This window comes from Equus asinus, chromosome 3, assembly GCF_041296235.1.
Source record: "Equus asinus isolate D_3611 breed Donkey chromosome 3, EquAss-T2T_v2, whole genome shotgun sequence".
Taxonomy (NCBI): domain Eukaryota; kingdom Metazoa; phylum Chordata; class Mammalia; order Perissodactyla; family Equidae; genus Equus; species Equus asinus.
Window position 1 is genome coordinate 71,276,467 of NC_091792.1, and position 24,563 is coordinate 71,301,029.

A 24,563-nucleotide genomic window follows, 5' to 3' on the forward strand; every position below is an offset into this window, starting at 1 on the left:
TTAAAGCAATGCTATTTCAGTTTTTAAGAAGAGTGGATTTAGGCACCAGCCCAGTGGCATAGTGGTTCACGTGCTCTGCTTTAGCAGCCTAGAGTTCACAGGTTTGGATCCTGGGCACAGACCTACACACTGCTCATCAAGCCATGCTGTGGTGGTGACCCACATACAAAATACAGGAAGATTGTCACAGATGTTAGCTCAGCAACAATCTTCCTCAAGCAAAAAGAGGAGGATTGGCAACAGATGTTAGCTCAGGGCTAGTCTTACTTACCAAAAAAAAGAGAGAGAGAGAGAGTGGATTTAGAGGAAAAGTTTAAATAAATAAATAATAGTACAAGTAGTCCTTATATATGAGATAAACCATCAAGGTGATAGGTAAATGTCTGATGTCTGAGAAACATATTGCTAGATGACCTTGAGAATTCGCCGGGTAGAATTCTAGATATAAATGTTGGTAAGTGGGGCTGGGCCAGTGGCCGAGTGGTTAAGTTCGCGTGCTCTGCTTCGGCTGCCTGGGGTTTGCCGGTTTGGATCCTGGGCATGGCCCCACATGCCACTCATCAAGCCTGCTGTGGTGGTGTCCCACATAGAGGACCTGGAATGAGTTACAACTAGAATATACAACTATGTTCTGGGGCTTTGGGGAGAAAAAAAAAGAGGAAGATTGGCAACAGATGTTAGCTCAGGGCCAATCATCCTCACCAAAAAGCATACCTTTGAAAAAAAAAGAAAAAGTTGGTAAGCAATGCTTTCTTGGAAGGCATTCTGGGAATCAGGTAGAGTTATTGAGATGTATAAGAAGTGAACAGAGACACAGGCATGGAAAAGGTTCAAATACCATCCTACAACTCGCAACTCTTTGCACTTTTCATTTCAATAGTGAGTTTCATCTGTCTGGGCAGACTTTCTCCCCTCTTCTGTAAAGGCTGCAGAAGACCTGTAGCTGTAGCAGGACCTTTCCTGAGATCCCAGAGGAGAAGACACCCCCGGCCCAGCCGTCATCATGCTCAGGGCAGCTTTGGATGCTCCTCAGCAGTTGCTGAAGGCGGGGAGAGAGTCCCGGAAGCTAGTGCTGGCGGTGGTGTTTGTTGCTCTGCTCCTGGACAACATGCTGCTTACTGTGGTGGGTATGTTTGGGGCTCTTTTCACTGGGAGTTAGTTTGCTCTGGGCTCCAGTGGGCAGCACACATCCTGCTGGATTTCAGCATGAATGGACTGGAGAAGTTTTCTTTTCATGCTGAAAACACACAGAGGTTGCTGGGGATCGGAGGGAAGAGTAGGAAATGGTGTCTGCAGCTCACCAGCCATTGCTGAAAGACCCCAGAGGTTCAAGAGAAGGAGGTTCAGAGAGCATCTGACCAAAAAAGAGGCTGACCTGGAGTCAGAGCTGGCATTGCTTCTCTTCCTCCTCATTCCACCTTCCCAAGGGGCTGACGACCCCCAGTGGCCTCTGGGAGAGGGAACATCTTCTCACTGTGGCTCTTCCAGCTTCTGCACTATCAAAATACCCAACTCCTGATGAAAACTTCCCTTTCTTGTGGCTCATTCCCTCCGAGTCCTGCCTTTGTTTAGTTGGTAGTCTATTAATCTTTATATTCAGTATGTCAGTATATAAGTGGCTGTGAACATGTTGCCCCTTCTGGGTAAAATATTTGCTTTAAAAGAAGAATCTTCCTGAGACAAACTGTTAATCCAATACAGTCGATTCTCACTACTCGTCGTAGTTATGCTCTATAAAGTTGCTGCAAACACTGAATTTAGCCAGTACTGAATCCTTGCTCCCAGGGGAACTATACACACACACACACACACACACACACACACACACAGCCCCCATACAGATTATAATCTTAAATCCTAAAAACAATGCACCCTAGTAGTTTCTATTTTCTTTACAAAAGAGAAAATGACATTCAGTGTTAAGTGACTTGACCGAGGCCACCTCACTAACAGGTGCCAGAGCTGGGACTCAATCTCTGTCCGACTGGCCCCAGAGCTGGAGCTTCTTGCACCGCACTGCCCTGCTTCCACCATCTCCATGCTCTGCCATCTCTGTGTGAGACTTCAAACAAGAAGGCAGAACGTTGTTCAACCTCAGCTGGGAAAGGGAGCATCTGGCGATTCAAACTTTTTCCCACTCTCTGCACAGATGTCCAGGAAAAATCGTGACAGCTCTGCGAGTGTTGATTTTGTGATTACAAATAAATTTTAGCCAGTAGGCAAATTAGCCAATATGGAATCCACGAGTAATGAGGACCAACTGTATGATGGTCAGAATTTAGGTACTTCAGCTAATGGGATAACTTGGGCAGGTGCAGTCTTTGCATAGGCTTCAAATCATGTCACTTAGACACCTTCCTCGAGCCTGAATCTAAACCTCGCAGTAATGATCCTGAACTGACTCCTGCTAAAAAGACCTTACTTAGCCCTGATCACTTGTCCCTCTTGACTTTCAGTGCCCATCGTGCCCACCTTCCTATATGCCACTGAGTTCAAAGAAGTCAACACTTCTCTGCACCTAGACTCCACCACCACTTCCTCACGTGCCCTCGTTTCTTCTGCCTTTGCCACCATCTTCTCCTTCTTTGAAAACAACACCATGGCTATTGAAGAAAGTGCACCCAGTGGCACAGCATGGACAAATGGCACTTTTGGCACTATCCCTCCTCCTGGCACTGGAGCCATCCCAGCACATAAAAACAACTGCCTGCAAGGCACAGAGTTCTTGGAGGAAGAGAACATACGGGTCGGAGTTCTGTTTGCTTCGAAGGCTCTGATGCAACTTCTGGTCAACCCATTCGTGGGACCTCTCACCAACAGGTATCTCAGTGGGTGCAGCACTCCATATTGTGCTCAGGGGCTCAGGAATAAAAGAATGGGCTGAGGTGTTATAAAGGCTGGTTAGGGGGCCGGCGCTGTGGCTGGGTGGTTAAGTTCGTGTGCCCCACTTCAGTAGCCCAGGATTTCACAGGTTTGGATCCTGGGTGCGAACACGGCACTGCTCACCAGGCCATGCTGAGCTGGTGTCCCACATAGCAAAACCAGAGGCACTCACAACTAGGATATACAGCCCATGTAGCACAACCAGAGGCACTTACAACTAGAATATACAGCTATGTACTGGGGGGGCTCTGGGGAGAAGAAGAAGAAAGAGGAGGAGGAGGAGGAGAAGAAGAAGAGAGGATTGGTAACAGATGTTAGCTCAGGGCCAATCTTAAAAAAAAAAGGCTGGTGAGAAGGAAAATTCACTTGTCTGTGCCCCCGCACAGTCAGTTGCTTGGAAAGCTAGTTATCCCAAGGGATAACATGATATTGATGAAATGCCATGGGCGTCCAATTTTCTTAGTGATATAATGACTGCTGAGTACCAAGAAGAGAGCCAGTGAGCAGAAGTGTGCTGTGGACGTCAGCTCAGCGCCCAGGATCGTGGCTCCGTGGCGGGGCGGGAATGGGACAGGCCTCTGCAGTCCAGAGCAGGGCTTCTTAGCATTGTGCTTGGGATGATCCCGATGTCTTAAGGGAACCTGCCCTCTGACTAGGCTATCCTTTCTGGAAAAGAGGATTTTGGCCTTTGTCTATGGGTAAATTTGCCTGTTTATTTGCTTATATGCATTCACAAGTCATATCCCATCTGTACACCTGCATACAGAGATTTGTTTTACCATGTGCTGAAATAACCGCTTTTGTGTTCCCAATTACATAAAAAAATATAGTCCAGGTGTATGGATGCCTATTGGAACTGTATCTTTTTTCAAATTTCCTTTTAGGATTGGATATCACATTCCCATGTTTGCTGGCTTTGTTATCATGTTTCTCTCCACAGTTAGTAAGTACTTTGCTTCCTTTTTTCTTCCCTTCACTGATTGCCTTTGATTTTATTGCACGTACTACAGAGAAGAGAGCAGGCTCAAGTTAGCTAATAAGGCAACTAAGTGGCCTATGGCACTGATTTAAATGCTTTGCAGTTTGTGGTGTGGGGGCCAGAGTAGCAGTGGCAGCTCAGTCTAGCTGGGATTTGTATATTCTGCTCTAGAAGAACAGCTCCTTCACTTCCTCCAGCTGGGGAAAATTGGGAAGGCTGTTTTAGTGTATATGCTGTAGTGTGTGTTTGTGTGTGTGTATGTGTGTGTGTGTCTATCAGTAATCCTTGAGTGAGTTTAGTATAAACCTCCCATCTTTGGAAGAGGTCATATTATTTTGATGTGCAAAGGTAAAGAGGAACTAACAAAGCATCTAAATTGGACAATAGCAACTGGAAAATTCCAAAAGGTCTACTGCCTTCAAGCCAGGACATTAAAGGTTATAGCTTAGGAAAATAAATCTGCCGAAGAAACAGGAAAGAGAAAGACAAATAGTCTATCCAGCATCAGATAAATGTACCTGACAGAATGGAGATGGAACAAGAACAGTAAATGAAAAACAATATGTCTGTGAGATAGGGTAACCGCCACAGGACCCCTGGCTGTTTAGCATGAGGTCCCTGCCTGATTCTCCACCCAAAACTCATGTTTTGAAAGGTTTTCTTATTGACCAAACTGCATGTATTAAATAATAATTATTGTTTCCATGCCATAACCAGGTTGCTATACTGAGGTGGCTTACTTCTAGCAAATGTTTGGTGTTTAGGGTATCCTAGGTCACATTCATTTAGGGTTTTTAAATACTAAAAAGAGGTTGCTGATGCCCATTGCTGCCCTAAGGGTCGCCAGCTGGGAACCATGCTTAATGTAACTGGGAGCTAAATGGTGGTCTGTGTGAGGGGTACAAAGTGAAAAACAAATCGCTTTGATCTTCCCGAATAGGGTGACCAACAGTCCTACTGTGCCTGGGATTGAGACGCCCGCCTCCCAGACTTTTGGTTTTAAAACTGGGGCAGTCCTGGGCAAACTGGGATGAGTTGGTCACTGTTTTCGAAGGCCATAGGAATAGCTGACCTTGAACAGACTGGAACTCAGAAAGCCTGGGAGAGGGTATCGGAGGCCCGGTGAGGGGAGACCAAACCTGTGCGTGTTTGGACACAGTGTGATCAGGTCGGGAGGTAATGGCAGAGGATCACGAGACATGCACCAACAAAGACATCCGTAATGAATGGGCAGAGGCACTCAAACTCTGCTGACTCACACACTATGGGAGGAATCTTGTGTCTTTTGGGGGCATTGTCCTGGAACTGGAGGTGAGACACGTCTGGACTTACAACCTTGCCAGCCACACCGTATAATTTAGTTTTTTGATAACATATTCCTGTTTGGTTCTCAGTTTCTTGCATGTTAGTCTCTAGTAACTGAACCTCTTCAAAGGCATGAACCGTGTTCTCTTTCTTTCACATTTGCTACAGTCTAGCACAGGGGCATGTTCAGTATTACTAAATATTTACTGATTTGATTTAGCTAAAAGCTCTTCCAACATAAGGTAAGGGGAAAGCTCCAATTGGATCGCAGGATATCCTTTTCTCTCCAATGCCTATGGTCCTTCAAGTACACAAAGCTTCTTTTGTCCCTACACTTCAGATAACCCCCTGGGGCCCAACAGTGGTAAAGGCCAAATCTGGGCATTCCATGCGGAAGATCCAGAAATAGAGTGTGAGTGCCAGCATCCAGGCCTGTGCATTAGACTTGTTGTCAACTCTGATTCCAGTGGAGATGGTGATGGCCTTTGGGGCTGGAAACTGGCAATCCAGCCTTCCAACCGCTGAGTGTTGAATCAGTTTCTGCTTCTGTGGCTTTTCAGTCTTCATGCCAGTTAAAATGCAATCCCAATTAAGGGTTGGGAGATTAGAAAGACAGCTCCAGAGACGGAGCAGTGATCATGCCTTACTGCTCATGTCTGTCGCAGCTCGGGCCCATTTTCTGGTGCCAGCGAACAAGGGCGACTTGCTAATAAGCATCTTGCTCTTCTCTTTGCCCAGTGTTTGCCTTTTCTGGTACCTACACCCTGCTCTTTGTGGCCCGGACCCTTCAAGGCGTTGGATCTTCATTTTCATCTGTGGCAGGTAACGCTGACATCTTACACACACATGCACACGTGTACACACACACACATCATTTACCATCTCTTACTCCCTTCAGACCCTATAAGATTTATGTGAGGACCTTAAGGAAAATATCCCAGTGGGCAGAAATTATGGTTCAAAAACAAGGTAATTATAGAGTTGCTGGCTGTGCCTGTAAATCCTTAAGCCTGACGTAACTTCCTCTGACAACATCTGGATGCAGCTGGCTCAGGTCAGAGCAAGCCAGAAGTAAAACTATGAGATAGGCCAGGCTTTTATTTAATGCCCCTCTGTGGTCTTCTTTCTGTCCCCTTCTTAACATTTTATAGAACAGTAATGTTAATACTAGCAGTAACACTACCACAGTTTATAAAATTTTATCAAATACAATATTGAATGTAACCCTATGAAGTAGACATTTTATACACAAGTGAACAGACACGAGAGTCCAGCCCATGCTCTCTTCCAGGTAACCGTGCTTTCATACTCCCCCTTGGGCACCCCATTAAATAAACAGTTCTCTGTGTTCATAGGTTTTCCTTGCCTTGCCTACTCCATATTCACTCATTCAGGGAAATGTGCTAGGAGATGGTAAAATGATATGGACTGCAGTACCATTGGACAGTGGCATTCTGCATCCCCCTTCCCTGAACTCTAGCACTCCCAACAACGTTCTGAAGAGAAGGAATGGGCCACATGGAGGTTTAATGGATCAGTGGGGCAGTGTTTGTAAAACACTATGGCTTAAGTTTTGTATAACCCCTCAAACTGAAACTCTGGCTAAAATGATCCCTGAAGATATAACAGTGCAGAGACCAAGGACTCCGTGAGAGGCAGACAGAGAGGCCCCGTGTGCCAATTCCACCCGTTACTCTCCTTTCAGGTCTTGGGATGCTGGCAAGTGTCTACACTGATGACTATGAGAGAGGGCGTGCCATGGGAATTGCCTTGGGGGGCCTGGCTTTGGGAGTGCTGGGTGAGTGGCACCTGCCTCGGATCTGGGTTCGGAAGGGTGGGTTACTGCAGATTCTCCAAAGAAGCTCCAGGAGGCAGGTGTTCCTGAGGTTCTGGAAGACAGTATTTTTCTTCGTTCTCTGTCCAATTATGTTTGTGTCCTGAAATTTTGTGCAAGAAAGGTGAAATCTGTTTTCCCTTAAGAAGCTAAATAGCCTCTAATGGCTTGGGAATGGTCCAGAAACCTAGTCTATTCAAGGGAGTAAATCTCCCCCGTCAGCAGCCACTGCCTCACCTCTGCTTCCACACGTGGCCGGTGCTTTCAACAGAAGAGCAGCTTCTTTGTCAGATTTTGTGCTGTGTTACAAACATAATCTCCTTTAATCCTCACTCCACACTGTGAAGGAGGGATGACTGTCCCCATTACAGAGATGAGGATGAGAAAGATTGTTAAATACCCGTCCAGGGTCACACAGTCAGGAAATGCCAGAGCCAGGATGCAGGTTCCGATTCTGTGGGCTTGAATCCCAAGCTCCAAGACACAGGCTTATACTTTCTTTGAGGTTCGTCCTTATAGGGTTTGATTGACCAGTCTGACAGTCACAGACTCTTACTGTGCGCTGATTACAGGCCCAGCACAGTGTTGCACAGAGAGGGTATAGGCAAGAAGCCTCAGACACGGTTCCTGCCCTCTAGGAGCTTACAAGCTCACTGGGGAAAAACGCCGAAAATCTCTTCCCTGTCCCACACCCCACCCTCTACCACCATGGGGAGGAGGGAAAACCAAAACCCTGCTCTTTGTGAGTATTCACCTGCCCAAACACCCAAGCTGAAACTGTGGTGCGTCCTGGCCTCGTTCATCATTGCTCACTCCCAAATGAATGAGCCCCTTCCATCCTCTACAGCCACTTCCTCAAGTCAGTCCCTCATGGCGTCTCAGCTGGAATACGGCACCAGCCTCCTGCCTGATCTCTTACGCACTCCCTCCTCCCTCCAAGGGGCTGCCGTAAGAAGCTTCCTATGCCCAGAGCTGGTGGTGTTTCTCCCCTACTAAGCAGCACTGATGTTTCTCCCTGGCCCACAGGGCCGAGTAGATGCTTTATGTGAATACACAGGGCTCTTGACTGTTTGGCCTCAACCTTCCCTGCCTCCACTTCTCCTCTCCCAGCTGCTCACATTCTAGTAACACTGACTGTCTATTTCTTCTCCAACCACACTCTCTTTTCCAACACGTCTGTGTTCTTCCCACGTGCTTCTTCTCCACCAGCACTATCCACTTGACAAAGCGCTTGTGGCCGCCTGAACTCACTCCGTCATGTTCACACAGAACTTTGTAGATGGAACCTTTATAGTTAAACTTTACTTTCGACCATGTTCCAATTATTTGGGTAGCCTGCCCCACCAAACAGTTCCTCCCCTAGAAAGTGAGCCCCTTGGAACCAGAGCTTCTTCATCTCTGAATCCCCAGAACCCAGAACTTGGAGCTCAGCCCTAGCAGGCCTGCAGTAAATACCCATTGGGTGCAAGTGGGTGAGTCTCACTGGCTAGGAATTAGCTCTCACCTCTGAAATCTGTGCTGGCTTTGCCTTTCCAGTGGGAGCTCCCTTCGGAAGTGTGATGTATGTGTTTGTTGGGAAGTCTGCACCCTTCCTCATTCTGGCCTTCCTGGCACTGTTGGATGGAGGTAAGTTGCCAAAGAAGGTCACCAGGCAGGTGATGGCCCAGTCAGGTTGGGAATGTATTATGCTGTGGTGTCAGTCTTGACATGTATGGACGGCGCAAGGACTCCTCCATCCCAGGAAAGAAGGAAGGAACTCGGGGAGTTAGATGTGTACGTGAGAGGGTGATGGCAATGTGGCTCCTATTGGAGCCTCCAACTCACCAGTGAACAAACTGAACTCTCTCTCCCTTTCTTTCTTAGCGCTCCAGCTTTGCATCCTGCAGCCTTCCAAAGTCTCTCCTGAGGTAAGTAGACGCCAAGCTCCACTGCCAGGAGGTATACAGAGTGGCAAAGTGCAGTGACCTAGGCGTCCCCACATCATCTCTGTCAAACCATAAACAGAAAGGTGAAGGGGTGGAGTCAGGGAAAGTGAGGGTTATACTTGGATTCCCAGGTAGGGTCATATTTAGGGTAGTGTAGGGGACGGCAAGGGACTCTGGCTTCGTGTTGGACAAAGGTGGAGAAAGAGCCTTATGAAAAATCAGAGACCTTACGGAATATATATATATATATACACACATAACAACTCAGAACCAGGAGGTGATAACAGTGGGACCTGAGTATTCATACTTATGACATCTCAGAGCTAGAGAAGACCTTAGAGAATATCCAGACAACCTCTCCTCCAAAAGCATCCTTATACACTGTCATTCCATCAGAATTACATATCAGAGTTGGTATTTGTCTGACTCCAAGCCAAAGGTGGCTCTGGGAAATCTGTATCAAACCATGAGGAAAGAAAGAAAGTGCAGAAAACATGAGAAAGTTTGATCTAAAGACCTTGATTTTGTAGCTAGTTCCGACAGAAGTGTAGACAACCTGGGAAGTCACTACTGGAGGTTGGCATCTGAAGCAGGGGCAGTCTTGTGGGACTGAGCCCTTCACCTGTGGGATCTGTGCTAACTCCAGGTAGTGGCGGAATTGAGTTAAATTGTAGGGACACCCAGTTGGGGTCCACAGAGAACTGGAGGATTGCTTTGTGTGAAAAGCCCACAAATTTAGTATCAGAAGTAGAGAACTGATTTTCTTTTAATAACTTTTTGAATAATTTAGTCTTGATGGTAATGTTTTACACATTCAAAAAATTATTGTTTTTCTGGATGTATGCTACACTATTGTGTTTGTACCATATTTTATTCAACCTCCAATGTTTGGGCATTTAGGTAGTTTCCAGTACTTTGCAGTTACAAATAGTGCTGTGATTAATAACCTTGTGTACAGCATTTCATAATGTTCGAGGTAATCTTCAGAATAAATTCCTAGAAGTGGAATTGTTGAGTCAAAGGGTTTGTTGGACTTCTTTATGTATACTTTATGATTTAGATTTGTTTCTTTATTTTGAATTATATATGGGGAGAGGGCATGATCTTTTTAGTTTTAGTATCTCTGAATATTTTAATCCACCCCTCTGTGTATGCAAGAGGGTGATCATATCAAAACTGTTAAAGTTATTACAAAATAGAAGGTAGTAAACACCACAGATTAGGACACAGTGCTTAGAAATTTTGAAAGAGGGAGAAGTTCCAGCTACTGAGTCAGGGAACATTGTGGAAGAGAAGGAGCCATTTAAGCTCTGACTTAGGGTAGGAATGGGTGGGGTCTGGACTCGTGGAAAGGAGAAGGAAGGGAGTTTAGGCAAAAGTAACAGCGATGGCTGAGGGACTGCTGGGATGCATGGAAGGAAGCTGCAGTGACTGAGTTTGACTGGAATGAAGATTTTCTGAAGGGAAGGGAAAATTAGAATTTGACATTTAGGCTGACCTTTTAAGCTGCATGTTCAAGCTCCTTCTGTTACACCAGCCCAATATGGCTCAAAATGAAGAATTCAGAAAGCTTGAGGAGCATTCTGAGTTATCACCTCTACGCTCACCTCTGGGATTCAGCTCTCTGCCTGTGGTTCTCCCAAAGTGAACATTAGTATCAGTGAGATCTAGTGGAGAGGCCCAAGACCGGGAGTCCAGACACTTATCCAATGCTGGCCTTGCTAACAATCCATTCTGATCTGGTTGATGGTCATTTGAAAGCAGGAATCACATCTGGAATATGTTGTCCCACTCTTTGTGACTGCTGCAGTTCCTGCCTTACATGCAGAAGGTATGCCGCCACCAGCTCATCTGTGACGTGGAGCAAGTCATTTTCTTTCAACTTGGGAATCTGGTCTCTACAGTAAAGGAGCTGGCATGGATGGTCTCTGGGGTCCTGTCTGCACATTCTCAGATTCTGTGAAAAAATGAGAGATGTATACACAGTACAAATGAAAGGTTTTTTTTGTTGTCCGTGTTCTCAGAATGCCAAGGGGACTCCGCTCCTCACGCTTCTCAAAGACCCTTATATCCTGGTGGCTGCAGGTAGGCTGGCAATGCCTCCCTTTGGGTGGGCGAGTCTGGGCAGCCACAGTGGCTCACAGAGCTGTCTCCCCAGGCTCCCTCTGCTTTGCCAACATGGGAGTGGCCATGCTGGAGCCCACACTGCCCATCTGGATGATGCAGACCCTGTGCTCCCCTGAGTGGCAGCTAGGTAAGTGACCTGGGTCCCCTGTTCAGGCTTCAGCAGAGGTATGTGCCGTGGGCCCTTTCTCAGGTAATTTAGAAGCATCATCAGGTCCCGGTCTTCAGGGTGCCAGAGGGACAATGCTTCCTTTGTAAAATTACCTGCCTTGTGCACACCTGTGAATCAAGCCTGATTGGGTGGGTAGTCCCTCCAAGAAGCAGCCCCAGCAGGGCAGGGTAAGTGGGGTTCACAGAGCCTATGGAGTGACATCATAACCTGTGATTAATGATTAATGATTAATGACTTCTAGTCAAAGGACTCAGTTTACATTTCAGCTCCACTGATTGGCGATGCATACTTGTGCAAATCGAGCGAACTTTCTGAGAATCACTTTTCTCATCTCTAAAATGGGCATCAGAATAATATCTAGTTGAAAGGGTATTGTGGAACTTGAGGAATAAATGACATGCTATGTGGAAATGTTTTGCATCCGTAGAATATTAACGTGCTCCACCATTACCATCCACACTTTTCTCTCTTCAGCTCCCCTCCCCGCAGATTACTCTTTTGCCACCTTCTCACCTCTAAACAGGAGCTTATGGAGGATGTTGCTCTGTAGTCCTCCCCTGCAGAGGCTGCTGGGCTCCGTACCCCAGGGAAGACTCCAGGCCCGGCAGGGAGGCCTCCAGCCTCCTTGGCTCCATGTCCTGGTGCCTCAGCCAAGCTTAGAGAGGAGGCTCTGGCCTTTTCCAGGAAGCCTGAGGAGAGGGGACAGAGAAGGCTACGTGCAAATCATTCAGTCACTGCAGAGAGCAGAAGCTATGGGGCCAGAGGGGAGGCTGATAATGAAAAGCACTCAATTTAATTTTTTAGGGGACAATTCTAAGCAAGGCTCCCAGCTGCACTCCTAGACCCAAATTGAATTTTCTGGGCTGCTGCTGCCTCTGACCAGGACAATTAATCGAGTTAGTTGGTTCAGTTGGGTGCAGATAAGCATGCCCTGCCCCCAGGCTCAGCGGCTCAGGCTCTCGGTGTGGGTGGACCACTCAGCTCAGAAGGGCCCCTCCCCCGCCCTTCCTTACCTACAGAGGGGAAGATTAAAAGCAAACCAGCCATCAGCCAGTAACTAGAACATTGTTTGTGTGACTGGGTTTCACTGTAATCGTCAGGACGGTGTCTCTTAGGCAGCACTGTCTCCCCTAGGTACGGAGAGGCATAGGAGAGTGAGAGCCAAGGAAACTCGCTGAGCTGGTTCCACACAGTCGCTCATGCAGGGGAGGCTGCAGTGGAAACTCCTCAGAGAGTGAGTCAGAGCCCTGAGAAGGCTTGTCTCCCACCATCCTTTACATCTGTCCTCGGTGTTATCTGTGTCTGTAAGTCTAAGTTCAAGGGTTCTCAGAGCACCCGGAGAGCTTGTTAAAACTCAGACTGCTGGGCCCCACCCAGCAATTTAGTAGAAACAAGTTTGCCCTCCTAGTAAGTTTCAGTGATGCTGCTATGGCGTCAGCAACCACACTTTGAAAAATACTGCTCTAACTGCAGGACACCTCTCCAGCTTGCTGCGAGGAGGGAGGGAGACAATGCTTCTGAGAGTGACTTGTGTCTGTGACTGAGCGCTCTCTAGGTGGCCCATCTGGGCCCGCCGCTCTCACTGGGCAGAGGAAAGAGCTCAGGCTTTCCAAAGAGGCCCAGCTGGGTTTGCATCCTGAGTTGGCCACTTATTGGCTGTGCCTTAAATAAGTTATTTACTCCTTCAAACTCCACTTTTTTCATTTGTAAAAATGGAGTTGCTATTTAGGGTCATTTTCAGGATTCAACAGATCTTTGTATTCTAAAGGGATTAGCATAGTGCGTGGAATACAGGATATACTCAGTAAATAAAAATTACTACTATTTTCGTAATTGTTTTTTCTTGAAATCATTTTGACAGTCATAGCTAAGTGTAATCCCCCACCCTTGAAGACATATGAAAAGTATATATGTCTGCAGATGTGTAATCTGTAACACCCGCTTTGCACAAAATGCCACTGAAATGCAAGCTACACTCAGGTCCTAAAGAACAAGCTGCATTGATTGAGAAAAATCTCATTCAGGAGATTCCACACCATTTAAAAAGATGTCAAGGAGAAGTATCAGGAGGCTAGTGGGCTTCCTAGAGATACCCATTTCCATTGCCCAAGTAAACCCTTGAGTAGCTATACTTCTAAACTTTTTAAAGCAATTAAACATAAACGAATGAGTACAGTTTGAAACAGATTGCCACCCTGTACAGATAGACTAGACAAATATACTAAGGTATGCTTCACTTCCACCCCACAGAAGAGAAGATTAAAAGCAAACAAGCCGTCAGCCAGTAACTGGTGCACTGTTGACCTTTGGTTTAATTGTAATCGTCAGGACAACGTCTATTAGGCAGCACTGTTTCCTTTAGGTACTGAGAGGCATAGGATGGTGAGACCCAAAGAAACTCACACAGCTGATTCTGTGCGGTCCTTTGTGCCAGAGCCATCTGTGCTGCCACACTGGTGGTGTGGGTAGTGGAAACCCCTGGAGTTGGAGGGAGAAGACCTGGGTTTAAGTCCTGACCCTGTTACTCATTGATTATGATGACAGTAATTAAGGCTGATGCTCAGAGGGCATTTATTCTGTGCTAGGCACTGTGCAAAATTGTTGATATGTATTAACTCATTTAAGCCTCATAACCAGCCTCTCTGGTAGGAATTATTATCCCCATATTTCAGAGATTTCTTAATCTGATCCAGTTTCCCATTGCCTTCCAAAATCCTGAGCCTTGTGGAATTCTCTGTCATTGGCAAGATTCCCTATGCCCTCAACCTCTTCTCTGAACGCTTCTTTCATCTTCTTTCCCTGAGACCTGAATGTTTCCTAGAACACTGTTTTCCTGCAGCCCTCTTGATGGAAGCCCATGATTCTCCAGACTTTGCTGTCCTTTGCTGCTTCTGAATCATTTTCTTCTCTCTCCTTCAAAGACCTCAAATCCTTTGAAGATCAAGTCATTAGATTCTACCACCCCATCTCTCTTCATTGCTATTATCTGCTGACCCCTTAGGCACCCCTCCACATTCGTTAAAGCTGTCAATACCTGGCTCACGTTCTTTTCATATCTACTCCTGTCACCATTACTTCAATATCCAGGTTGATAACCCTACTAACATCTTGACCTATTCCTTAATCTACTCTTTTGCAATGATCTTTTTCTCCTCTCCACCTTAACCAATCCAACCTTCATATAATCTTGACCTTGACATCACCATTGTATTACAATTGTATCACCTCTGAAATCTCAATTCCAAGCAGTCCACTTATCGCCTTGCGTATTCCCTGCTTAGGTATTCTAACAGCCCCACTTCAGTGGATTCTGGCCACAATAAGATCACCAATCCATTGACCTCAGTTCTTGTCATATTTCCATCATGACTCATGTCCTCACTTCTTTCTTTACTTAGTTTGGATTCTACCATGATGGATCCAAGTCCGTCATTAATATCACTCCATTGAAAGCATTGGTAACTCCTTTGCCCGCTCTCTTTCTGGGCTTGTCACCTGGAAAAACTTTAATTCTAGCTAAGCCCATCTGGTTCAGATGCACCTTGCCTGCGTCTGAGCAGTGGAATGGGACTGTAGGAAAGCATATAACCAGGCTGTTGGTCTTACCTTATACTTACGGCCACAGATCTAAAGCAGGTTTTCACACTGTCCAACAATCTCCCTCCCACTTTCCGAAATGGCTATTTTGCACTTCTCTGTTCAGACCACATACTCCCTCATCTCTTCACCTTCATCCTTCTCCACTCCTAGTAACTGAGAAAATAGAAGCAATGAGAAGGGAGCTCACATGTTCCCATCACTAAATATACTCACTTCCCTGCACCTGTACCACATTCGCTGCCTTGTCTTTATGGTTGAAACATTCCAGTGCCCCTCAAAGCCCAAACCCCTCCTTTTTTTTGCCTTCTGGATTCTGTCCCCTCTCACCTACTTCACTGGCCACTCCTTTTCACCTTTGCTATCTCCTCCTTCTTCGATAACTTTTAAAGGTAGGAGTCCTTGAAGTCTCAGACCTTGGATTTCTCTTCTTGTCTATGTGACCTTTTGTAGCTGATTCCAGCCATTGCCATGGCTTGAAGAACCATGAGCCAATGAGCTGAGCATTTATATCTATGTGTAGGATCTTTCCTCAGAACTGTAGACTTGAGTGCCCGACTGCCTGACATTTCCAGTTGGACATCTAATAGGCGTGTCAAAGCTTTCATGATGCCCCCAAGCTCTTCTTCCCTCTCCAGCCACCAAGTTGATTAAAATAAAAACCTGGGAGTTAGCCTTGATTTTTTCCTTTTTCCCTCCACCTGCAAAATACCTCCTGTTTTATTCACTTCTTTCCATAGTGACTTCCAAGCTGAGTCACTATCACTTTCCTTCTGGGTTCCACACTTTCCTGTACACCCACTCGTCTAGCCACACACAGGGGACTTTAAAAAATATAAATCAGAATAGGTCACTCCCCTCCAAAGCTTCTGATTATGCTTGCAATAAATTCCAAATTCCAAATTCGAGACATACATTTCCATCACTCTCCACTTTGCTCCTTGTGCTTCAGTCACACAGACCTTCTTTCCCCCCCCTTCCTGGAAGGGACCAAGTGCTTCCTTCTTTAAGGTCTTTGTATTTGCATTAGGTGGTATTTTTTTTTTCCTACTCAAAAGCTCTCTTTTGGTTATTCAGGCATCAGCTTAAATGTTACCTCCTCCAAGAAGCCTTCCCTCGCCCCAAAATCTAAGTTAACCCTTATTCCTGGTCATTCTGCCATATTACCACATTAAATTTTCTTCACAGGACTCATCATTTTAAAAATTATCTTTTTCACTTATTTGTTTACTGTTTATTGTTTGTCCCTTTGCCCTGGAATGTAAGCTTCCTGAGAGCTAGGACTTTTGTCTGTGTTATTCACCCCTCTATTCCTAGCCCCTCGACTACCTGGCACATAGTAAAAGCTCATTAAAAGTACTGATGAATGAATGGAGGTATGAAACTCAGAGAGGGTAAACAAGTTTCCCACGGCCACAGAGCTAACAAGTGGTCAAGCCTTGGTTTGAATCCAGACCGTGTGGCTCCACAGCCCATGCTCCAGAGCACTTGACTCTCTTGTCACAGAAAGCAATGTGACCAGGGCTTCAGTTTACAAAGTACTTTCATATATGTTATGTCATTTGTTCCTCAGTGTAAGCTGCTATGATGTAATCATAGTTTTGTTCTTCCCAGATATGGAGACCAAAGCTCAGAAAGGTTTAGTAGCTTATCCAAGGTCATACCAGAGCAGTAGAAGGGCAGGTGAGAGCAAGGCAGGAATTTTACTTCCCAGGAAGTACATGTGTCTTTCTCTAAAGCTCATGCTCTTATGCTGACGATCAACGGTATTTCATACATGAGAATGGCTCATTAGGCCATCCATCTGGAAGTCTAAGTCGGGAGCTGGAAGCAAATTGAGCGTGTTGAAGCTAAATGAAGCCCTGCTCCTGAGGAAAGCAGAGCTGTGGGCCCAATATCGTCTGCTCTGGGTTCACACAAGGATCTCCAACCTCCAACACAAAGCGGTTTGCAATCCTTGAAGGTAACAGGGGTCTTCACCGTCTTGTAGGAAACAAGGTGTTTTAGAGTAAACTGGCATGTCCTAAAGTGAGGGCCTGTGTCTTTCTACAGGTCTGGCCTTCCTGCCTGCCAGTGTGTCCTACCTCATTGGCACCAACCTCTTTGGTGTGTTGGCCAACAAGATGGGTCGGTATGTAGCCTGGGGATCTGGGAAGAGCAATAGGAACGTAAGATGGGGAGGTTTTTGAGATCCTCCCTGCACCTGGGATGACGAACAGCTTCTCTGAGATCGACGTATAGGACAAATACACGTGGGTAAAGCACACCCACTGGGAGGATTGGGATGGGTAGGTGTGAGGGAAGACTGGAGAAAGAATGATCCCAAGCTGGTTGCAATAGAAGAGGCAGGGAATGAGGGACAAGCTTTAGTTTCCAGATGTTTATTGTCCAGTTGAAGAGATAAAATAACCCCACAGAGAACAGGTATGAAAACAGCAGTACTTTGGGGCAGTGGTTGTCAAACTGTGTGCCATGGAGCCCTAGGGAGTTCTACAGAGGGGCCTCAGAGGCCACCGAGTGGAAGAGGTTGGCAGCTAAGAGGTATGAGTCTGAATTCTGTTCCTCCATGACAGTGAGAACAGCTCTAATTTTATCTTTGGAGTTCAGCATAAAGATTTTTAAAATAAGTTTTAAAACCACTGCTGCAGAAAATCAGAGAAGGAAAGAAGTTTGGTATTTTTTGTGGGTTTTGAGATGGACCTTGAAGACCAAATAAAATATGAATAAGTGAGAGGTAGTCTGAATTGGAAAACAGCATGAGTTAAGTTTGAAGGTTACTCTCAAGGAGCAAGTGCCATCAGAGTCAGCTGATTCCTCTTCTAAGGGAAGAAAGAAGAGATCACATTGCACCTTTTCTGCTTCTATGTTGGAAAGAGGTATGGAGCCAGAGAAGAGATGAGGGCAAGGAAAGGACGGGGAAAGGGTTCACCTGGGTACAAACTAGTCATGTAGAGATGCGTTCATCTTCTCATGTCCTAAGGGCTTTCTGGAGTTAGGGGTGGTAGGACTGGCCCGTGGGGCGGTGAGGGTGACAGATGGAAGGAATCTCTCCCCTTAGCACTGTTTGGTGATGGCTCTTTTCTTCCAGGTGGCTGTGCTCCCTGATTGGCATGGTCGTGGTAGGTGCCAGCTTGCTTTGTGTAAGTATAATACAGTCTAGTTGAGGGAGATATACCCAGACATTTAAAGACCACTTTCCTTTAAAATGAGCAGAAGGTTGACTTGGCAAGGACTGTCAGAAAGACCGTTTCTGTGTAGGTAGAAATTCAGCACTGGGAGAGGGAGAGGACAATGAGGCGGCTGGAGACAGGGGTCTGAGGTTCTGTGTATGGGCACTCGAAGCCATACATATTGGTATCTATTTCTGGAGTCAGCAAAATGGTGCATTTTATGACTTCGTTTATCCCACCCACCCTGACAGGACCCCATAAGCCACCAGGGGAACCATCATCTGTGCCTCAGTCTCCAGTACCAGAATGTTTGGTGGAAGAAGAAAGAAAGTAGGGCTTTACCACATTCAAGAGCCCCCTTCAAACTCTCTAAGCCTCCTCTCCACAATGCAGATCATATGCACACTTGCCTCCTAGGCTTGAGGGAGGTGCAAATGGGGCTGTAAAGCACTGAGTAGACAGCTCAGGAAAGGCTGGAGGACCTGACCAGGGGCACAAGCCCTGGGTTCAGTCCCAGCTTTGCCACTTGCTGCTTGTGTGACTTTGAGCTACTTATGTCCATCATTGCTCTATGCTCAGAATCTCATCTGTCTAGACAGGATTCTGATAGCATCTCACAGGGTTGTTAAGATAATCCGCATAAACCACAGCAGTGTCTGGCACCTGGTGAGCCCACAGTGAATTTTAACCAATACTACTGATAAAATGTAAATGCCCCTTGAGGAGTCATGCTTAAAATCATTATCAGCCACTAACATATAAATGGTTTGTTAAAACTCTGAGGGGTATACGTGCTGGGGTAGCAGGTTTGGGGGACAGATGCCGAGGGAGGGAGGTAAGGAACCAGCAAAAGAGGCACGGAAGGCTTTAGTGAGGGTTTGGGAGGACAAGAGAATGAGTTCCACAAGCTTGCTGATGCAGGGCCCCAACCACGCCATCCACCCCCCTAGCTCATGGGTAATTGGTTATTGGTGTTTTCTCTCTGTCTTCTTGCTCTGATGGCTACCAAGTTAGGGTTTAACTAATGCCTTTGGATGATGTTGCTAATGGAAAAGAGAGGAAACTCTGTTCAGTGAAGAATGAGGACAGAAAAGTGTGTCTGGGTGAAGGCGGGTAGAGGAAGGGGTGAAAGAGTCCATGTAACAGAAAAGGATCATTGTTATGGTCTCCTGGAGTCAAATCTGAGGCTAAGACTTGATCTTCCACTTATTAGCTCTGTAACTTTGGACAGGACATTTAACCAAATGGCACCAATTTAGTTTTCACATCTTTAAGATGGAGATAAGGAGGTGAGGGAATCCAAATAGATAATATATGTGGCACATAGCACATGGTTAATAAAGGCATTTCATGTGAAAACCCTTTGTTTTGTGTGGCCTCCACATGACCCAGCTGGACTCCTGACGAACTCTTCCTCCTTCCCGCTGCAGGTTCCACTGGCTCATAGTATTTTTGGCCTCATTGGCCCCAATGCAGGGCTTGGCTTTGCCATAGGTAAGGAGTGCCCTTAAAGGAAAGAAGAAGGCCCTGAATGTTGGCTTTGGGTCAGATCAAAGGAGGTGTATGGAAAGGCAGAAGGAGCAGGAGGGTGGCTGGTAGGGGTGTAGAGAGATGGGCTCATAATTCCCACCTGGAATGGGTGTTGGTGCTGAAAGGGAGGACAGCAGTCAAAATGAGTAGACTAAATGGAGGAGGAGGAAGGAGGATGCCACAGACACGGAGGGGACTGTGGGTATTGCTGATAGACAATGTCCTGTTTGCTCTGGCCACAGGCATGGTGGATTCCTCTATGATGCCCATCATGGGACACCTGGTGGATCTGCGCCACACCTCGGTGTATGGGAGTGTCTATGCCATTGCTGACGTGGCTTTTTGCATGGGCTTTGCTATAGGTATGTTGATCGGGGGAGAGGGGAGCACCCAGGACCTGATGTCTCCCTCTCTCTTATCTACTGCTTTCCAGCTAAAAGTGGAACCAGGAGGCTGATCCTAGCGTTCTGGAGATATTTGACCCTGGCATATCCTCTCGGTTGTTGCCCCCTTGCATGGCATCTTCCATGTGATGAGGCTCAATAAACACTTGTGAATTTGATTTATTTCTCACAGGCCCATCCACTGGGGGTGCCATTGTGCGTGCCATCGGCTTCCCCTGGCTCATGGTCATCATTGGGGTCATCAATATCGTCTATGCTCCTCTCTGCTATTACCTGAGGAGCCCCCCAGCCAAGGAGGAGAAGCTTGTAAGGGGCTCTGACTACTGAAAAGAATCTTCTATTCCTTTCCTTGTCTCTCTCATTCCTTTTCACCCTGTGCTCTTATTTCCTCCCTCTTTAACAGTCTCTCTGCTTTGCCATGTTCTCTGACCCACTTTTCATCTTTGTCTTTCCATTGTGCCCTTTCTTAATTTCTCTTCTCTCTGTAACCACTTTCCTTCTTACACTGGGAAGTTAGGAAGGCTCCTAAGTAAAGAAGGAAATTTGGAAGTTTGTAAAGAGTTGGGGACAGGGACCATCAAAGGCATCCTGTACTTGCTGTACTTCCTAACAAAGTGTGAATTACGAAATTATCTCCCCAAATGGGCAGAATTCCACAGGGCACATTCATTCATTTATTCATTTGCATCTGCCATAATCCTTACCAGGTCATCTCTTAAAGTACAAAAATCCCAGGGGAGAGAACCACAACATATGATTTTAGTTAATAGGATGCTTTACTCTTCTTGTAGCATGAGCACCCTGAGGGTCGGGGTGGATTAGGGATGGATGTGGAAGCTAGTCAAAGGAACAAAAGAAGCAAACAGCTCTGATGGAGGATTGTGCCGACTTTAGCTGTAGCCTGCACTCCCATGGTTAGGAGCCAATTAAGAGCATGTCAGATGATTGTCTTGACCAGGGTTACTACACCTAGGTGCCTGGGAGACCTGTGCACATACATGAAGCAGAAGGAGGGCCCTATGCTTGTTTCTCGAGTCTTTCCTGAGCAACGCTGACTTGGATGAGCTGGTTGGGGAAGGGAATGGGGAGACTGGTAAAGGACATGCAGCGATTTCTCTTCCTCTCTTGCTACAGGCAATTCTGAGCCAGCACTGCCCCATGGAGACCCGGATGCATGCCACCCAGAAGCTCACAAGGGAATTTCCTCTGGGGGAGGACAGTGACGAGGAGCCTGGCAGTGAGGAGTAGCAGCAGGTGATCCCTGAGCCTTGTCATGGATCCAGGAGGCTCAGGCTTTGGTGACCACCTCTCCCTGGAACCAGGTCACCATGGGCTGCTCACTAAGCTTCACTTCCCTCTCCCCTGGGATCTCCTTCCCTCCCCTCCTGGGTGCCATTCTCCGGTTTTATCCTCACCTGTGTAACCCATAGCTCTCTCTCTATGCTTCGATGCCTCAATGTCCCATCTTTTGTGGGAGGACAGAGTGAGGCTCCCTCCTAGGATTCTGTCAGGCTGATTAAACTTGAACCACGACAGGTTCTGCGAGAGGTGACTCATTTCATGGAGGCGACAGCAAGCACAGTGTGCCTCCGAAACCAGTGGGGTGAGGACAAACCTTGTTTCACGTTATCTGATTGTCTTTGGCACATTTCCAACAGACTATAAGGATTTTGTCCTCTGTTTCTCAACATATCCTCCCTGAATTTTCCCAGCCGAGTTGACAAGCATCTTCAATGTTGTACTGGTGCCAAATTGCCAATTTGGGATGTTTTTGCCTGGTTTTTATAGGCTGAGTGGTTTTCTGTGGCTAAACCTACAGCCACTGTGGTGAGTTTGCCCCCAGGGATGAGAGGCTCCTGTTTTCCTCATCGCTGGACAGAGAGAAGGAGCCTGTCCCTCTTATGCTGAGTTACTGACACTCTCACTACTTCCCCTGTGGGTTTCTACCTTCCCTAAACCTCTCAGACTCTTAGAAATGCAAGTAGGACAGAAAAAACAATCTATTAACTCCAAGATTTCATAGGAAGAAGTGAAAAGCAACTGCCCCAAAATCTCTTCCAACAGTGGATTTCCTAATAAGAGGATTATAATGAGGCATTGTTCACACTGGTTAAGGAATAAGTTGTGACGTAATTCAGACACGGTAAGCTAGACGCTCTTTTATAGCAAAAGAGAGAGTGTGGGCAAATACGCTAGGTACTGTAAATATTTTGATGTTTGGCTACCTTACTGGAACAGCTGTTGAGTGATAGGGTTTCAAAGAGATGAGGAACATGGCACCCACTCTTAAGTAGCTTCCCATCTATTTGGGCAAACAAGATATACATAGTATAAAATGACGCTGCAGGTTAGTATACACTCTATGTTCGAGTACAAAGAGGCAGGGATGCTCATGGTCTGGCTAGGGAATAACAGCGGCGATGGAGGCAGAGGCAGGAATGGAAAGACCCACAGGTGCAGGCTGGATATCAGATAGGGGCATCAGACTTTGCTCTGGAATACCTGGCTCTGATTATTGCACTTCTCTGCGGGAGTTTGGTGGGTTCAGTACAAGTCCCAAATCATCAGAACACGTTCACCCTGAACCTCAGTGAATCCTTATCACTCAGACAGTGGATACCTGATTCATGGATATGTTCTTAGGCAGCTGGCATTACCTGATTTGCAAAACCCGGTGTATTTATATCGTCCTTTAGTCAGGATGATATTTGTCTCAAGTTTTGAAGGAGCTCAATGATAAAATTAGAAAATCATTTGTCAAAATATGTAAGCTGTAACTACAAGTGTAGCCTGAGTGCATGGGCACTGGGCCTCCTGTACAGAAGTGGGTGTGGGGTGGGATGGGTGTGGAGGTGTCGGGGCACTGATGGGGTACACTACTGATTCTCACACCCATGTGGAGTAGGATTTATGATAAAGGATGGGCTTGTTACATCCTTTACACATTTAAAATGTTTAAAGAAATTGTTTACACATTTAAAAAAACAGGAAGAATCTTTACAAACAGAACTCACCCTTGACTTGCCAGTAAACGTTGTTGGAGCAATGTAAAACACAAACTTAGGGAGAAACCAATGGATATAATTTACTCAGACTTTCAAAACTCTGTTGATAAGAGTCAACACCAAACACTACAAAGTAGGGCAGGACACATTTTTGATTACAGATCAGAAATAGGTTATAAACGTAGTCTATGTATAGAAGAGTCTAAAAAATAGAATCCCATAAAAATAGAAAATGAAATTAGTCTTTCTTAGTGGCTTTACAAATGATATGAAGAAAAGAATGCATGTTAAACTTCCTACGTTCATAGGTGACACTAAGTTCTTTTAAGAATGAAGTTACCAACCCAGCAAGAATGAGCCACAAGAAGTTTTTTTATAAAAGTAGCATGAAATGTCGGATGGCCTCCACTGTGGAAAGGTTGAAGATGTGCGTTTCCCCTTATGAAAGGCAGGAGGTGCAGGGACTATAAACGTATTTACAGGATAATAGGCTCTGAACTACCAATTAGATACAGCAAAGAAGACAGTGGAACAAATGAGCTATTGTGCTCAATAGGCCAGAAAAATATTGAGTATTCTCAGACAGAGTGCTGAAAACAAACCAGAAGACATTTTATTTCCAAAGGACAAAACCTGGGGTGGGAGCCACAGCACCACAAATTAAGGCAGTAACTGAGGAATCAGAGAAAATGCAGGGGGGTACACGAGATGATGAATGGGTGGCAGAGAGAGTGATGTGGAGAGACACAGGAAAATTCTTATAGGAAGGGACCCAGATCCAAGGGGATATGATTAAAGTAGCTAAAACCTTTAAGAAAGGCCCAGTCTTGGTGGCCACGGAGTTTCAGAACACTTCCACAAAGGGCTCCAGAAGCACGACAGAGCTCAGGTGAGAGTTAATACTGGGGAATATTATCTCCTGCTGCATTGTCTAACTTACAGAATTCATTATTCCAAGATGTAGCCCAAAATGAAAAAATAAATTTCTAAGAAAACATGACTCTGTTCCTGGAGGAAGCTCTGCGATGCTTGTGTAAAGCTGACCTCTGAGGCTGACGTGCAGGAATGGCGCCACGCAGGGTCCCTGGGCACCCTGGCCGGCCGCGGCAGAGCACCCCTGTTGTCTTTAATGTCTGTTACCCCCGACAGGCTGAGCTTCACGCGCCGTGCACCAGGGTCACGGTGCCACACAGCTCGGTCCTGCTGACTTCACACCTTCGATCTCGTCTAGGGGAGACAAACTTTCTCTAGAACAGGGGCTCTGGCACACGGTGCTCTCCACTCTTGCTGTGGGGGTCTTAAGAGAGGAATGGCTGTCGGTTGTAGGTGATAAGAGGAGGACTGAATCAAGAGTAACCAGCTCCAATCCTCGTGTTTTAGTCTTGCTCTGCCACTGACCAGCTGTGTGGCCTGAGACAGGTCATTTCACATCTCTGGGCTTTAGCGTCACCATCTATAGAGCTGGCTTTCTGTGATTGCCTCCTACCACTGGCTCATTTTGGGGTGACTTTCAGTGGGTACCAGGGGCAGGGCCTGTGTGAGGAACCCGAGTCAAAGCTGAGAGGTCAATCTGGTGCTCCAGCATCACCTCAGAAATATAAATGTGACTTGAGGTTTAATTTCCTCTGTTCAAGA

General features: G+C 46.2%; 1 protein-coding gene across 7 annotated transcripts in view; it reads left to right on the forward strand.

Moving 5' to 3' along the window:
• The window catches only part of SLC18A1 (solute carrier family 18 member A1), a 38,443-nt gene extending 14,527 nt beyond the window's left edge, over positions 1-23,916 (forward strand). Inside the window, exons 2-16 of one of the 7 annotated variants that reach the window (XM_070505249.1) lie at positions 881-1,123; positions 2,457-2,820; positions 3,768-3,826; positions 5,906-5,989; positions 6,873-6,965; positions 8,538-8,627; positions 8,865-8,908; positions 10,951-11,011; positions 11,085-11,180; positions 16,872-16,950; positions 17,908-17,959; positions 19,420-19,483; positions 19,762-19,881; positions 20,096-20,229; positions 21,058-21,461. In XM_070505249.1, coding sequence (XP_070361350.1) covers positions 2,600-2,820; positions 3,768-3,826; positions 5,906-5,989; positions 6,873-6,965; positions 8,538-8,627; positions 8,865-8,908; positions 10,951-11,011; positions 11,085-11,180; positions 16,872-16,950; positions 17,908-17,959; positions 19,420-19,483; positions 19,762-19,881; positions 20,096-20,229; positions 21,058-21,171 — 1,311 coding nt within the window. In that variant the 5' untranslated portion in view covers positions 881-1,123; positions 2,457-2,599 and the 3' untranslated portion in view covers positions 21,172-21,461. Of the gene's footprint in view, positions 1-880; positions 1,128-2,456; positions 2,821-3,767; positions 3,827-5,905; positions 5,990-6,872; positions 6,966-8,537; positions 8,628-8,864; positions 8,909-10,950; positions 11,012-11,084; positions 11,181-16,871; positions 16,951-17,907; positions 17,960-19,419; positions 19,484-19,761; positions 19,882-20,095; positions 20,230-21,057 lie in introns of all 7 variants that reach the window. The other 6 variants (XM_014841301.3, XM_070505246.1, XM_070505248.1 and 3 more) reach the window with 6 other exon arrangements.
• The last annotated feature ends 647 nt before the right edge of the window (positions 23,917-24,563 follow it).